The sequence below is a fragment of the Protopterus annectens genome, chromosome 4.part0 (genome assembly GCF_019279795.1).
Source record: "Protopterus annectens isolate FY-2018-M chromosome 4.part0, PAN1.0, whole genome shotgun sequence".
Taxonomy (NCBI): Eukaryota; Metazoa; Chordata; order Ceratodontiformes; family Protopteridae; genus Protopterus; species Protopterus annectens.
In genome coordinates, this window is record NC_056733.1 from 736,953,943 (window position 1) to 736,971,441 (window position 17,499).

General features: G+C 40.6%; 1 protein-coding gene across 1 annotated transcript in view; it reads left to right on the forward strand.

Annotated features, from left to right (window-relative positions):
* LOC122799562 (thyroid adenoma-associated protein homolog) overlaps nt 1-17,499 on the forward strand; it is a 672,025-nt gene that overhangs the window by 422,908 nt on the left and 231,618 nt on the right. Inside the window, exon 21 of the mRNA XM_044068695.1 lies at nt 5,274-5,424. Within this exon, the coding sequence (XP_043924630.1) occupies nt 5,274-5,424 (151 nt within the window). The remainder of the gene's footprint in view (nt 1-5,273; nt 5,425-17,499) is intronic.

The window sequence follows — 17,499 nt, forward strand, 5'->3', positions numbered from 1 at the left end:
TGCCAAAACCGGTTTTGTTTAAGTTTTGTCGGGTTATAGGGTTTTACCCTACCTTTTTGGTCAATATTGTATAAATAAAATTGAGCTTTTATACCACATTTAAGTGCTGGCCTCTATTTTTGTCCTTAGTCTTGTACCAACCTAGCATTTTGTCTAGGATGGAAACTTGGTTAAAGCCAGCAGTAGCAGAGGACGGTATTTCATTCAGTCAAATTGCGCAAAAGGGCAAGGGGAACAATAATAATGTACTCCAGCCACTTGGACATTATGCACAGCTCGTTAATACCTACTTTTAATTCGGCCAGAATCCAGTTAACCATCTTTAAAATAAATGCACACAAAACCATATCTAGCTATAGTCTACTTATCTCCATATACAAATATCAGCACTCTGGAAGATATCCTTTCCTGGCTAATCTCTACCTTAAAAAATATATATTCTTATAATAGGAGAGTATAACATTGACTGGGCCATATTCAGCTCTCCAGAACAATCTAACAAATCACCATCCAGCCTTCATCTGTATAGATAAACAGAACTCATAACTGCTCTAACTAGAACTGATAAAACAACATGTACAAAAAGCTCCTTAGGTTGGCTATTAACAACAAAACCTGAGTAAATTACTCATGTTGATGATGTCAGTAGACACAGTGAGTGACCCCTTATCTGGATGTCAGTAGATACAGTGAGTGACCCCTTATCTGGATGTCAGTAGACACAGTGAGTGACCCCTTATCAAGGCTATGCCATTTGGAGTATCTGTAAAACACACCAAAAATCTACAACTAGGCTCGAACTTAAAACACTTAAACAAGGATATATTTAATGACTTAGATCCCACTAATATACCAGTAATTAGATGAGGCTGTCATTATCCCTTAATAATTTATTTCTATATATGCTAAACCTTATTGCGTCTCCACACAAAAAGACAGTCAACTGTACGCCTTCTCAGTGGATGACATATACAGCTAAACAGACAAAGTGTATAAGAAATGATGGAAAATGTAAAAGTGATAAAAATCTGAGAAAATAAATCACTGTAATATTTTGCAGACCAACTAGAGAAATATCCTAAACCAGTGCTGGAAATCTGTCAGCTGTCTCTTTAAACCTGGAGAAAAAAATGGGTCTATATTACGTCCGTGAAAACCCCTTTCAGCGAACAACTGTTTGCCGAACAATAACCAGCGAAATCTAACTCCATTAAGCTGTCATTCCAGTGAATTTTTTCCTAGGGGAAAAAATGCTTGGCCAGCCTAAAACCACACAAAATTTAAAGCTCTTCAATGTGGGGGCTTCACCCTCCCATACCCCCCTAACTATATATACCAACTCTGAGATTGCACTGCAGTTGGGAAATGGGCAAATTCCCAATGATGGCCAAACATTTTTTCCCATAGGAAAGAATTCGCTGAAATAGCCATTTGTGGGAGTTAGATTTCACTGGTTATTGTAAGACGAAGAGCCATTCGCTGAAAGGGGTTTTTGTAGACGTGATATAGACCTGAAAAAAACACAGCCAAATTCACTACCAAATGAATCTGACTTAAGTTATAATCTGTATTTTAAATTTTCACTTTATAAATACTGCTACCACCTTACTAAAACATGGAAGCACATCAAATGCACCTCTTTATCCAAATAACATAGGTTCCTTTTCTCTTTCAGACTGTACCATCTAGCAGTATTACAAAGATCCTCAGAAAAATAAAACCTATCACTGTAGTAGCTGATGGCATCCTACCCTCGGAATACCTCCAATCTGCCGCAGTCTTCATAAGACAATTTGTATCTGGAATAGATGCATTCTGTAAAGGAACTGTATGTTAGCAAACAATGGTAGAAATCCTAAATTATTCCATTAAGCAACATTGGTGGTACTTTACAACTCCAGAACTACAGATCAGTAGCTATTTTAACCCTCAATAATATGGAATGATGCATGTATAAACAAATGCTTACACACCTAAATAACAACAAACTACTTTTCCCTACAGAACAGGACTTCAGTCCTGGATGTAGAACTGAAACTGTATTGCTCTCATTTTTAAATACAGTTAAAAACAGAAGTCATTGTCTGCCTGTTGCCTGTCTTTTCCTAGGTCTAGCCAAGGCTTTGGTACTGTATCATATGCAGTACCCCTAAGTGCACCACACATGTTAGATAAAGATTCCATATTAAATTGGTTACAATTGGATGGGAACCTGGAACTTCATCCCTGGTTTGGCATCTATGTCTCTCATGGACATGGGTAACCTGTAAATGGTTATCTCCCAGGCCCATGCTTACACTTATCAAGGGTATCAGAACTGGTCAGAGATTTTGGATGCATGGCTAGGCTTAGAAAGGCTCTTGTGGTCATTAGCCTAGTAAACACCTATGGACCTATGGTTCCGAAGCTGCCTTATTCACTGTGGACTAAGTGTTAGCTGACAAAATACCTACTATTGTTTCTTACCCAGAACAGGCTATCCCTGACCACTTCTATTTAAAATCTTCAAAAATAAAATCTTTACCTCTGTAGAAGAAAAAAATTATTCAGTACAGATGGCTGAACATTAAAGTATTCCACCCCCTCTAACTTAGCTTCAACAATTAACTCAGAAAAATTCACCTTTCTTTAAGATTGACTCACACCTTCATAGCTGTTATTAAATGTGACAAAAATAAAATAAAATGATACTCTTTGCTCCAGAAATCTTAAAAAAAATTATTACTTTACAGAGCATGTCATCCATAGAGAAAAAAAAAATGACTCGGGTTACTTGGAGTCCTCATTGTTTAAAATGTACACTTTAACATATCAGTTATGCTGCTAAAAAGACCAAACAAAATTTGGGCTTCTGTATAAATTCACCATACCTAAAGTATTACACTAATCAAAGTACCTCTAGATCTCTGCTACTACCAAACATTCTTTGTGTTCCCACTGTTCTGGCAAATGGTCTAGTAACATACTTAAACTACAACAAACGTAATAAAATAGCCAGATTTAGTGTAGCTTTCCAAAAACAGAACTCAGCATTGCACTACACTGCAGAAATTAGACTGGCTTTAGCTACAAAATGACTCATTTCGATCCCTAAATTGTACAGATAGATGTCCATCTATAAATAATGCAGTTAACCAATGTAATCTGCTAAGAAAACTCTGATCAGTAAATCAAAACAAATATTCATAGTTGGTCATGGGGACTTGATGTTTACCATTTATGTAGCAAAATAATGGAACTCAGTCCCAGGTGAAATTAGACTTGATCCTAACTTCAAAAAAAAATCCCATCTACTAAGGAATTATGCAAAATCAAATGGTCTTGTTCTTGTGCCTTCCCATCCTAATTATTTCCACAGTAAAATATATTTCACTCTCTTACTATACCTTCAGTTTAGTATACAGTACAAGTCAACTTATCAGACCTAACTCAGTTATTATAAACTTTTCTTCTACCCACTAATTCATCTTTCCTGTATCTGTTTACACCTTGTTATTGTTTCCCAATCCTCGTATGACTCATAAGTTCATGGCCACTAGGGCCCTTACAAGCCATTTGGGTCCCAAGTACCATCATATGGAGGGGTTTGTTAGTAGGCAGGTAGCTAAGGATTTGTAGGGGGATGTTAGTTACGAGAACACTTTTCTTATTGACAGCCTCTGTCCGTAAAGGACATTGGGAGGCAGGTGGGGGGGTATCTGTTGTCAAGGTTCATTTTGAATGGGGTCAGAGATGAACTCTGTTTTACATGGATGTGGAGCCTATTCCATAGGGTGGGGATCCTTTGGGACACATATCTGCCTCTCCAGCATATTCTGTTTGTCACAAGTGAAGTTCAGATCCCTGGATGGAGTGTTTCTGGTGCTGTTTGATTTTTGCATGTGCAGCAGATCCATCAGGGTGGGGTATGAAGAAGTCTGGTTAGCCAGGTAAAGAGCCCCTCTTAGGAGCCTGTAGGAGACAGTATACAGAGACAGAGCCTTTAGGTGATCCATGGAGGACAGGGTATTCATGCCCTGAATTCACCTAGTAAGAATCCTTTGTGGGCATTCCAACTGTTGAGTGTCTGGTTAGATACACACCAAAGGGGGCACTGTATTCAATGACACATGTGATAAGGGCTGAGTAGTGTGGTACTGTGACTTCCTTGGACCTGGATGCCATACCCTTACCTATAAGTTGGGTGACACAGTGATTTTCGTCTTACCTTAGCTATGTTAGTCAAAGGTTAGATTGCTGTCTGCATGTGTTCCCAGATGCTTTACTACTGGATCGACTCTTAGAAACATTTTATCGATGGAATAATTAACTTGGGTTGACAGTTTATCAAAGGGTGTTATAATGCATTTTTTTTGCATTGAGTTTTAGGCCATGGCTTTGGCACCAGTCATTTGTCTGCATTAAACCCACTTGCAAGATGTATGTGTCTTGTGAGGAATCCCAGTTTACAGTCATTTGTGAACTTGCTGAGCCAGAAATAGTTTGGTTTACTGCTTTCCTGTAAACAGCTTTCTAATTCTAAAGCATTTGGGATTTGTTTTACTATTTTTATCACACAAAAACTAACAAATCTAATTAAATAAAAAAACTACCATGATACAAATCTGTTCTTCTGTATGAGACCTACACATAAGAATTGACATTGTAATTGTCTTATTGTAATTTGTGGAGCTAATCTTCTCAGGCTCCCACCGAAAAGGGGAAACAACCCATTTGGACTGCAAGTAAATGAAGTGTATACTTACATAATAGGAGAGAGGCATCCCACACACACCCCTTAAATATAGCAATGTCATAGGTCACTGAAGTTTGGTGTAAGGAATGCAGCAACTTCAGAAAAAATTTCTCTTTGTTGACTCAGTCCTGGATAACTTGTGTTCACTGAAGCAATTCTTGGCTAAATGTATGGGGCTAACCGCATGCTGTGCATCTGAGTGAGAGTGGGGAATGTCCATCACATGTCATCTTTGTAGTGGTCTGGCTGCCAACCTCCTCCCCATACCTTTCTCCCAGACACACATGCAACACCCAGTCTTGATAGACATGTGTGGTCCTTCTCTTGAATGGGGTAAACCCTGCCCATTGAGTTACATGTTATGGTCTGGGTGTAGTAATGGAGGGGGTAAAATAAGATGGTAATTTGGAATGACAGATGAGATCCAGTCATAGTAGAGAAGTCATCGAAAGACAAAGAAAGATAAAAAATGTGATTATTGTTTTCTCCCTTTTTTAATCGTCTTATTTTGTCTTTTGTTTCTGTAACCCCTTTCCAGGTTTCTGCAGTGCATATCCTCCAGACATTGGTCCGTAGTTCAGAACTGGGCATGGCCGTGCTCCAGTATGCTCCTGCTTTGATGATCCTTGCTTTGAAAGCACTGACCTCTCCCTGCTGGTCCATGAGGAATGCGGCCATGCAGTTATTCAGTAAGTAACTCCCAGATGCATTTACCAGAGTCAGTATACTTATCAGACACTGCTGTTTTGCAAACTGGTGGGAAATAGGAGACTGTATCAAAGACCACAGACTACTTCGTATTTGAGGAGGCACTGTGGTTCTTCAGATAAATTATGTTATGTCTGTGGAGTTGCTATTGGTAACCATTTGAAATGCTAAAACCATAGTAATGCTTTACCCATGTAGTTTTGGTGAATTTAATTATTCTAAAACTGTTTAACTCATTCAGACCTCACAGCTGTCAGTAAACCAGGTGCTACACTTTTGAGATCTGGCAGGCTGGATAACAGCTACCTAGAACTGTGAATCAGAGTAACATTTAAATATGAGTAAACTTTTTAAATTAAATAAAATAGATTTTGTATTATTTGCTTAATTTAAATCAATTTCTCTTATTCAGGCTGCTTAATCTTGGCATTCAGTACCATCACTAATCTACATTGTAACAGTAACAGTGTGTGTGGTCTACCTTCAGAAAACTGTGGACATCAGTGAAATTAGGGAGCCCACACAACCAGTGCTACAGGCATAAAGCTAAATGTAGTGTGAATGGAGCTTTAGGTGTGAACAAGTTGAGTGGGTAAGAAAACATGGCCTGTTGCTCTGGTGCAGATGGATGAGGCCTTGAATATAATCCAGACAACCCACATTTGAGTGGCAGCTTGGATTCTGGAAGAGATGGGTGGGGGAGGATAGCAATGAGCATCTGATGTCAGGAGTGGAAGAGAACATAGATTCTAGTCAGCAGACCACCACCAAACAAAAAGATGTATGGGAAGTACTAAAATAGCTGTGACAAATGACATGGGCCTGGCAATTCCAAGCTTGTGGCAGTAGCACTCATTGGCCCATGAAAATATTGATTTTTTTTATTTAGTTATCGATTTTGTTTACCAGTCTTGTCTGAATGGGCTAGTGACCCTTTTCAGTGGAGACGCAGGAAGAAAATCTCCAAACATATGAAATTGTAAATGTCAAAAAGAGGGGGTCTGGTTTGAGAGTATTGTTGAATAACTTTAGAAAGAGCAGGGCAGTTTGAAGGTTTATATAAAAAAAAAAAGTAATGAGTTGTCAGTTGCTGAGCGTATGACGGTTGAGTAACCAGCTGAGGTTTTTGAGTGTGAAACAGTTGTGCGATTTGAATGGTAGGTTAGTTGCAAACTTACGGTAGAGTTGTTCAGCTTGTTTTCTGGTCTGTTTGAAGACTGATGAGTTGGCGAAGCATAAAGAAGGGACAGGAGCAGATAGGTAGCCTAGCTTTTGCTGATTTTTTTTTAATTGCATGTTGTACATGTTGATCAGAATTTAGCTGGTTGTCTGTTATTACTCTGGGCAGTTTAATGTGAGGTACCGATTCAGTTTTTGGTATTATTAGGTTATTTAATTGCAAAGCAGGGTAAGTGATCTGTAAAGTTTTTTGAGGTGAAGAAAATTGATTTAATTTTGCTAGAGTTGAACAGAAATTGAGAATTTCTTAGCCAGGCTTCTATAGAGGAAAATAATTTGTGAGTGAGATGCTGCAGTTGAAACAGAGAGACAGCTGAGTTGATCAAGGCAGATTCATTGTCATACTGGACTACATAGACTTGTTTGGTAGTAGTATATAAGTTAATGGTAAAGATGTTGAACAAAAGGGGACCAGGGTTTGACCCCTGTGGCACACCTACTGGTACAGGTTGGAATGCAGAGTGGGAGGGTTTCCATTTGACAGATGGGTCAACAGCTGCTTATTTAACTGGGAACAAAGTGAGGGGATGATTTCACTGAGATCAGAAGAAGTTTGTAAATTAGTTTAGAGTGAGGAACAGTGTCAAAGGCTTTCAATAAATCCAAGAAGAGACAGTAAACAAGTTTGTCTTCATTTCTGTTGGAATTTACTGTAGTAGCTTAGTGTGATGTAGCTTAGTGTGACCGTTGTGACACTGGTTGAGGCAGAAACCATGTTGGTAAGGTAGGAGTAGGTTTTTGTTTAAGAGATGGTTAAGGATTTTTGATATGGGAGCAAGAATGGCAAAGGGTCTGTGGTTAGATAATTCAGCAGATTTACATCCCTTATGCAGAAGTATGATGTGAGATTTTTTTTCCAAATACCTAGAGTCATACCTCTCAGCTGTACAGATTTTCACAGTATGTCCAGATTTTGGCCTCATATTTTGGTCTGTTTTTCATAAAAATTTTTTTTTGGTAAATTAGTGACAAATCATTAAAGACTGATGTTAGAAAATAATGACAGACATTTGAGTTTCAGACTTCATAACCTTCAGAAAGTCATGCTAATGCAAAAGTTGTTCTATCAACTTTCTCAGTTTGCAAGAGCAATATTTAAAAATCGTCTCTATTTTTGGGCCTTTGTCCCACTTTTATTATGGCTTTGTCCACATTTCTTGCTGTAAGAGGTTGAGCAGTATGCCCGAGTGTAGTTTTAGTTGATGGATATTTGTGTAATGAGACTGGATAAGTCAGAACATCAGCTGCCATTTTCGGGGAGTCTGAGAGTAGATTATTGAGGACAAGGGTAGTGGGTTTTAAATGAAAGAGGTGCTTTTTTATTGTTGAAGTGTAGCTTGTCTGGAAGGAGAAGCAGTTTTTACTTTGTTCTGATTTGAGCATCTGTGAGAAGGAGAGATTATCAATTTTCTGTATTAAGTAATTAACATTTTTGAATAAAGTACCTATTGAATTGTGTGACAGTACTTTCCTTTGGGTTAGTTGAGTGTGGAGTGGGTTGAGTAGGTTGTCCAGGGTTAACAGTTTGTTTATGGTCAACTAGAAAGTTGTGGAGTTTTGCTGTGGGTATCTTGAAGAGATGCGTAGTAGTTTTGTCCCCCTAATTTGATTTTTATTTTAGTTTGTTGTTTTAGTGTATTTTTAGTTTTATAGGTTAGTAACAGTCCTATTATATAGTCAGACTATCCAAGAATTATCTTTTTCCCTCATAGGTTCATACGTTCATAGGACAATACTAGGCTATTGGCCTGGAGGCCCTTATAAGCCTAGCCAAGAATTTCACCCATGTTCCCACAAAGTCAGCACTTTGTTTTCCCTGTCCAGCAGGGACACAGGTGGGATCCCAGAGGTATATTTTCTACTTCCCATCCAGTCGTCCAGGTTCCTCTTAAAGAGGGCTAGTGAGGTACTCTGCTTGACATGGAGAGGGAGTCTGTTCCACAGATGGGGGAGTCTTTGGGACACAAATCTATCCTGCCAGCAAGTTGTACTAATGCCACAGACCAGGCTGAAGCCTTGCATGCAGGTTGCGCTAATGGAGTTTGACTTACAGAAGTGCAGCAGTTCCATCAAGGCTGAGTCTGAGATGGCCTTGTATGCCAGACACAGGTCACCTCTGAGCAGTCTGTATGAAACTGAGTAGAGGGACAGGGCTTTTAGCCTATCTGTATAGGATAGGTGTTTGAGACCCTGGATTTTCCTGGTCAGGAACCTCTGTGGTCTCTCCAGCTGCTGCATGTACTTGGCAAGGTACATGCTGAAGAGGGCATTGTACTCGATAATGGGTCTGATAAGGGAGGAGTACAGGGATGTTATGACCTCCTTGTTCCTGGATGAAATATCCTTACTTATGAGGTGGGCCACGTAGAAAGCCTTCCGTACAATGGAGGCAACGTGGTAGTCGAGTCAGGTTGCTATCAACCTGGGTGCCCAAGTCCCTCATGACTGATTGCATTCTTAGTACACTGTTATTAATGTGATAATTAATGGGGATGCCATTTTCCCCAAAGGGGATAATGTTGCATGTCTTGGCATTCAGTTTGAGGCCATGCTTCTGCCACCAGTCAGTTTGGGTAAGGCCCTCCTGGAGGATGTTCACATCACTAGGGGAATTTATGACAGTGTCCAGCTTGCAGTCATTTGCAAACTTGGTCAGCCACAGAGCACTCGTTTTGGCTTGCACCTCAGAAAGTAGAGGCCCCAAGACCGATCCTTGGGGTACACCGCTTGTTACAGGTCTACTACTAGAGGTGGTTTTCCCTATTTTGACTGAGTGGGTTCTATCAGCGAACCAGTTAGCTACCCATTTGGTGACACACGGGTTGACGCCTAGCTGGGAGAGTTTATCTATTATGCCTGAGTGAGGAATAGTGTATAAGGCTTTGGCTCGGTCAAGGTAGGCAGTGTGCACTGTCTTCTCCTCATCCATGGCTTTGGTGACTGTTTCGAAGAAAGCAACCAAATTTAACAGGCATGATCTCCCTTTGACAAAACCAAACTCTGTGTGATCAAGCCTTTGGAGGTTACTAATGTCTTTGTTTATAAGGTCCATGATAATGCATTCCATGGCCTTGCAGATCAGGCTAGTTAGGCTGATGGGTCTGTAATTGCCTGGGCCAGTGGATGCTCCACCTATGTGTAGCGGGATGACAGTGGCTGTCCTCCATTCACCAGGGATGAAGCCGGTGCACAGGCTTTGGTTGAATAGGGTGGATAATGGAGCTGAGAGCTCATGCCTGAGTTCATGTAGGATACAGCCAGAGATGTTATAGGATCCCATGGAGACTGTATTTTGTTGCCTTTGAGAGGTTATTAAAGACCTGCCCTGGTGATGAGAGGAGGGGTGCAGGTTCTGGGGATGTCCTGGTTTACCAATGGGGGGACAGGGGGTGAAGTTTTCACTGAACCTGTCTGTCAGCAGGTTGGCTATATCTGTGGCGTTTGTGTATGTGGCATTCTTGACCACCAATTCAGAGCAGATTTTGGAGTTACCTTTGAGAGTGCAGACATATGTGAAGAAGGCCTTGTGATTGTCCTTAGTGGATGTGGCCAATTTGGACTCGGTTAGCCTTAGAGGATTTCACCAGTGACCTTATTTGCTTGTTCAGACAAAGGAGAGCTTGCTTCCAACTTGGCACCTGCTCCTTGTTGGTCCTGGACAGCAATTTGTTCCTTTTATTATAGAGTCCGTTTATTGTTGCTGTCCACCAAACAGGTTTACTCTTCCTTAAGGAAGATAATTTGGTCCTGTCAGGTATTGCTGAGTCCATGCAGCTATATAGGTGCTCATATAGTTTTTTGGTGTAGGCTTGGACATTAGTGCTTGTTCCAACTGAAGGGATGGTGGCTGTGAAGCTGCTTATACCTGCTCTCAGGAAGTTGTAGTTGACTTTGGAAAAGTTTTTTTTACTCGACCATGGCAAAGGGGGAGGGGGTCAAGGGAAATGGTGACTTCGAAAGTGATAACTTTAGGGTCGGATCTTAAAAAAGGAGGATGAAAACTGTAGGGGTGCTACAGTGGCTACTCATGTTGGTTAGTACCAGGTCCAGGATATTTTCACCTCTTGTGGGGGTGTCGACAAGCTGATCCAATGCATTGGCATTGACGAAGTCGAGAAATCTCTGGGCATTTATGTTTGAGCTAGAATAGGTCTTCCACTGTGTGGTTGGGTAGTTAAAGTCTCCCAGGATCAGTGTACAGGGTTGAATCTTGATGGATTCAAGTAAGTCCAGATAGGTAGAGTGGGCCTTCTGAGTTATGGTTGGGGGTCTGTAGCTAGCTATGATTTGAATAGGTGTTTTGTCGACAGTTAACTGTACCTGAAATGTCTCCTGTCTGTCATACTGTGTGACCAGCCTGGAGGTGTGTATGCCTTTGATGAATAAACTTCACCTCCTTTGGCTATGTAGCCCTCCATTTGGGGTCTGAAAGTATGGTAGGACAAGTGACGTGGTAAGGCTGGGATGCTTTCTGCAGCTTTAAACCAGGTTTCAGTGACTGCACAAATGTCAGCATCTTCCAGGGTGAAGAATGCTTGCAGTGAGTGCAGTTTCATGTTAAGAGACCTAGCGTTTAGCAGCATAACCTTTAAATTTCGTTTACAATAATTTTTCACATTGGTAATTTTGTTCTCATGACTTAGCCTAAAAAAGGTACTATGGGGGAGGCATGAGCCTTTGCCAGAAGCCTGAAGCCCAGTGGAGACAGATGAAGGCCATCTCTGGCAAAGCATCTTGGTCTGTCAGTCATGTCCTCCCAGGCTGTTAGGTACTGGATCCCCTTGGAATGACACCAGAAACTAAGCCAATTGTTAAAGTCAGTCATTTTCTGTTTGTATTGAGGCATCATTCTGGGAGATAGTAGGATGCTGCGTAAGGCTAGGGACATACCTGCCTGGGACACTTATTCAGCAAGCTCAATCATGTCTGTCTTCATATAGTCCAGAGAGGTATGTCTCAAGTTATTCACACCAACATGGACTATGACAGAGTCATAACAGTACCTGTTGTTGAGAGACTCGAGTGTATGAATGATATGGCAGATTTTAACACCTGACAAGCAACTTACCATGACTTTCCCCTTGTCTAGCCTGGTGAGGGGCACATCTCTGTGTCTCACGATAGAATCTGCTATGACCAGTATGTTGGGTTTGTGGCTGGGCTTTAGAGGCTGTAAGTCGCAAGCATGTGTACTATGTGTGGTGCTTGGTGCGGTGGGTTGTGATGTGCTTGTGTGCTTTTGCCTTGGAGGTCTCTTTTGTTTAGGTGTGTTTTTATTGAGAACCTCCACATATGTAGGAATGTACTGTACAGGTGTGGGTGGTGTTAGAGGTGTGGTGTTTGTGCAGACAACCTTCTCTTGCCAGATGTACTGGGGTGTGATTGAGACAGCAAGGATTCTAGGTTGTTAATGTAATTGCATCTCTCACATTTTGTGTTCCTAGTTGGTAGAAGAAGAGGGTTGTCCGTGTAGATGAGGTAGTTACTACATTGTCTCAGGATGCCCATATCAACCAGACTAGCAGGAGAAACCACAGGAAGTTGTCCATCCATGGTTGTCAGAATCTATGGAAAAGAGGTCAAGGATGGTAGAGTGGTTACTATCATAATAGAGTACCTGTAGGTGTGAGTAGGGCTGGCTAATATCAACTCAGTAGTTGCAAGGGAGGGCATCATTTGCACAGGAGTGCTGGTAAGGGAAAAATTGCAACTGAGATACCTCGCAATGGCTTAAAACCGCACAGCGGCAGTGCACAATGAGCAGACAAGTGCAAGACCCTGCAAACACAGGGTTTATATACCAGAAAAGATGGAAGAATCTAGATGCTCGAATTACTACCTAATCCTGCCAGCCTATGCACTTTCAACCAATCGCTCATGCTAGAGAAGGCCAGACATCCCTGTTGCTCTCACTAACACAGAGGACAAGCCCCTACCAACATAAGATGGCTGCCAGAAACACAGGAAACTCAACAAACAAGACAACCAGGCCTGGATACAGCAGGCCTCTATCCAGACTATGGTACCTGACTAGAACACAGAAACCTTACAGAAAATGCACAGAAAAGCACAGATAGAGCACTCACAAATAGAAAATACAGCTCTCAGTATAAAAAAGCAGTTTACAGTTAAGAAATTCAGTAAAAATGCAATTACAGTATTGAAACACTATCTAGCAATGAAAATACAGTTAAAACAGTATAAAACAGTACAAAAATGCAGTGAAACAGAAAAAAAGCTTTATAACAGTGCAAAATGTAGATTAGCTGTATAGCACAACCATAAGCGTTAAAAAGTGCATTTCAATGAAATAAATGTAAAAAAAAAAAAAAAAACTTATTCTTCCGTTGAAGCCTCAGGGAATTTCTGCTATGTCACAGTCATGAATCACCACTCCTCAGCCTGGTAAAAACAAGCCATAAGTTCTTTAGCTTCCTTGGATAGCCAGGGTGCAGTATTGGACTTTACTCTTTTTGTTCTAAGAGGGGTTTGATCGTTTAGAATGTTTATGAAGACTTAATTTAACTTTGAGACTGCTTCATCTAAAGGGGAGAGTTTTTGAGAGCTTTCCAGTTATATGTTTGATGACATTATTGAGTTGTTCTGTATTGAATTTGGACTTGTTTTAGTAAGTCAATGTGATGTGTGTTTCGGTGCCAAATTGCAAATATGGGGAGATGGTCACTTAAAGTACTGTGGAGGGTACCACTGAATGCTTTCTTATTGAGGGATGAGGACAGGATCCAATCTTTGATTTTTTTTCTTTTGTGTGTGTGCACCTTGTATGTGTAGTGATTATGGGATCTGAGGAAAAGCAGCTGCTCTGCTTGCATCTCCCATAATTGTCTCACGTTGCCATTCATTTGAGAAATTCATCTAGAGTGGAGATTTTGCATCCAGGTTGTATGTAGATACACTTATGATTAGGCTTTTATTCTCACTGAGTTTGATTTGAGATATGATGATCTCAGCTTAATTAATTTTTGGGGAGACTAATGGAAGGAGAAGGATAGTTGTAGTGTACTCTTGTAATACAACTTCACCTACCATTTTTTAATCCATCAAAGCTAATCATGTTGTAGCCTGAAGGAAGGATTTCTTCACCCTTTGTCAAGATTTAACTAGGTTTTATCTGCCACCATTATATCTGGTGAGTGCTGGTCTAACCAGGCATGGACTTTATTGGTTTTGTTATGGATACTTCAGAGATTTAGGTGACCGAGGAGGAGACCACTGGGATCTCTTCTGTATGCGGTACATATATTGCAGGTTGTACTTGCTGATGCTGTTACACTGAAGGGGTGATAAGCTGGACCAGGGTTGGGGTAAATAGCTTTGTTTTCAGAGTAGAGAGGATGGAGGTCTTTAGGAGAAGCCGTTTATGTTTTAATTTATTTTGTTTGTTTGTTTGAGTGTTGATCATGGAAGGGGTTGTTTAGATATTTGCTTTCTAAAGTAGGGAATGCTTAGTGTGTGTTGTAATGAAGGGACTATGAGTGAGTAATGTTTAGGTGTGTGGATTATAGGTGATATGCAGGAAAGTTTATTAAAGGTGAGGGGAAATGAAGATGGGGTGTAGAGTGAACTAACAGGGAGGGTTATTGGATAGTTAGTGGTGGGGATAGTTGCATAGTAGTTGAAAGGTTGTGGATGGGGAAATTTGAAGAGGGAGATATTAGTTGAGAAAATATGAGGAAGAGGGACTTGGGGATATCAGTAGTGGGAACTATTGGACAGAGGTAGGTTAAAAAGAGCATCTGAGGTGGTGAGTTGTGCGGAGAGAAAAAACATGGAGCGTAAGAGAGTATAAGATGCTGTTAATCTTAATGTTAATGGCTTGGATTGACTACAAAAAAGCATTTGACAGTATCCCACATTTATGGATAAAAGAGTCGTTAAAAATTTATAAGATACACCCTACACTGATCGCGTACATTACAGTGACCATGAAATAGAGGCAGACCACTTTGCAATTAAGCCATGATAAAGGACAAATTATTATTCCAGGGATAAAAATTCAAAGGGGGATATTCCAAGGTGACTGTCACCGCTGCCTTTCTGCCTTGCCCTTACCCATTAAGCTGTCTACTTGACAGCTTAGGCCACAGCTATAATTTGGCTCCTGGAAAACAGCAAAATGTAAAGACTTCTCATCTTCTCTTTGTCGATTTAAAACTATATAGCTCATCAGATGACGAACTGAAAGCACAAGTGCAAGTTGCCCAAACGTTTTCAGATGATATAAGAAGGTAATTTGGTCTTGATGTGGAAAAGCAGCCTTTAAAGCAGGAAAGCTGCAGTACCAAGAAAACATCAGTTTGGGAAGTGAATGTGATGTAAAAGAACTTGAGCAAGAAGTGTATAAATATTTGGGAATTGATGAAGGATCAATAATTTAGTTAGGAATACCTTAGAAGACTTTAAATTGATCATGAAAACAGTGTTGACATCTAAGAACAAAATCCAAGCTATAGACCAGTTTGCTCTTCCTTTCCTAACTTACAGTTTTGGAGTGACAGACTGGCCCCAAAAGGTGTTGGATAGATTAGATTGGAAAAAAGAAGGATGCTTCATGCTCACCAAATGACTTATAAAATTAGTGCATACCAAGATTATATATTCCTCATTCCTGAGGAGGGATGGGCTTGCTTGAAGTTGATTAAATGCATACATCTGCAATCATGGGACTCCACACATATCTGCTGACCTCACAAGACCCAAATGTAGTGAAAGTTTTGAAACATGAGGAGAATAAATCTAAAATGACTCCCCTGCTTAGTCTAGCAGAAGCATATCGGCATCAAGCAGGAATGGAAATTAAACCACAAGTAGATAAAAATCAAGCAGCAACTGAGTGTGGTAAAAAAACAAAAGAAAGAACACAAGGTGAACGACCAGATGAGAAGGCAAGAAATGTGGAAAATACATAAATAGAGGTGCAAGTATAGAAAACTTCTGGAAGAACCTCATGTTGATCAGGATCGAACGTAGGAATGGTTAAGGAGAGGTGAATTCAAGCCAAAAGATGAACGGTTAATATTGTCAGCACAAGACAGTGGGCTATGTACATGGTTTACAAAGTACATTGAATACGTGGAGGAAACAGACAAATGTAGGTTTTGTAAAACGGAATTGGAAACAGTCGCACACCTTGTTGCTGGTTGTGACATACTAATGGCAGAAGAACTGTATAGTGAGAGGCATAATTATGTGGCAAGACTGTTGCACTGGGGATTGTGCAAACATTATGGTACTGAAGTGGCTGAAAAATACTGGAAACTTGAGCCTCAAAGCATCATAGAAAATGATGAAGTCTACATTACATGGGCTCACCCATTACCAACAGTTCAAAAGATAGATGCTAGAAAACCAGATGTAGTGGTCCATGAAAAGAAGGCAAAAGTAGCATCGATTATTGAAATTGCCACACCCAGTGACTACAGTGTCATGCATAGAGAGAGCCACAAAGTCATAAAATATCAGGATTTGCAGGCAGAAGCAAAAGCAATACGGAAAAAAGTTACCTAGACAGTTCCAATAGCAGTAGGAGCAATGGGTCTTATAAAAAAGAATCTACAGTCATATTTAAATTATTTTACCAATACATGTAACTCTGTATGACTTGCAGGCATCATTACTGGGCACATTGCAGGTGCTGCGAAGAGCAATTCTGACCAGCATCAACGATTGAAACAATACGAATTTCATTAACTTTAATCATACTTTGACTTTGGAGTGGGGTCCATTCCCGTTATGGAATTAGGAACCCAAAACACTTGTAGAAATTAAAAAAGTACAGACCTTCAGGTAGAATAAGATCAGTGATAAAGGTATTACTGCTCAGATGGAAGTAAGAAGATTTTACAACAGCAAACACTTGGTCCTTAAGGGTGAGCTCATAAAGTTCACACTTCAGCACGCATCCCATTTTATCATCATTCAAATGAAATTGGGGGCATAACTCTGAAGCAAGTGAATTTTGGACAGTGATGTGTACATGTATAGCTAGCTGTGGTGACACAGCTGTTGTGTGGAGTTCGTTTGTTGTTAGAGTTCAGACTGGTTATTGAAAATGTGTTTATGAATGCGTTCCAAGTCTGCAGGTAGCTGGTTTATGGCTAAGAGGAAATGTTACAGTGAAATCGCAGTGTAATGAAGATATTGTAAACCTCTCCCTCATACAGTGTCTGCAGATAGGAGGATGTACCCTAGCTTGAACCTTGTGGTACCCCAAAGTTCAGAGTGTGTGGCAGAGGGAAATTAACCCCCCCCCCCATAATAAATCAGAGGCAAACCAGTCCAAGGCAACACTTGTGATGCCACAAGCATCTTCTTTTTCTTTCTTTCCTTTCCGCTACTCCCATTAGGGGTCACTACACCAGAACTTCCTGTCCTCTGCATCGTGCTCTGTCACACCAACCACCTGCATGTCCTCTCTCACCACATCCATAAACCTTATCTTAGGCCTTCCTCTTTTCCTGTTACCTGGCAGCTCCATCCTTAGCATCCTTCTCCCAATATACTCAGCATCCCTCTCAGCACATGTCCAAACCAAGGCAATCTCGCCTCTCTGGCTTTGTTTCCAAACCGTCCAACCTGAGCTGACCCTCTGATTTACTCATTTCTAATTCTGTCCATCCTCGTTACACCCAGTGCAAATCTTAACATCTTTAACTCTGCCACCTCCAGCTCTGACTTCTGTCTTTTCTTTAGTGCCACCATATCCAACCCCTATAACATAGCTGGTCTCACTACCATCTTGTAAACCTTCCCTTTCACTCTTACTGGTACCTGTCTGTCACAAATTACTCCTGACA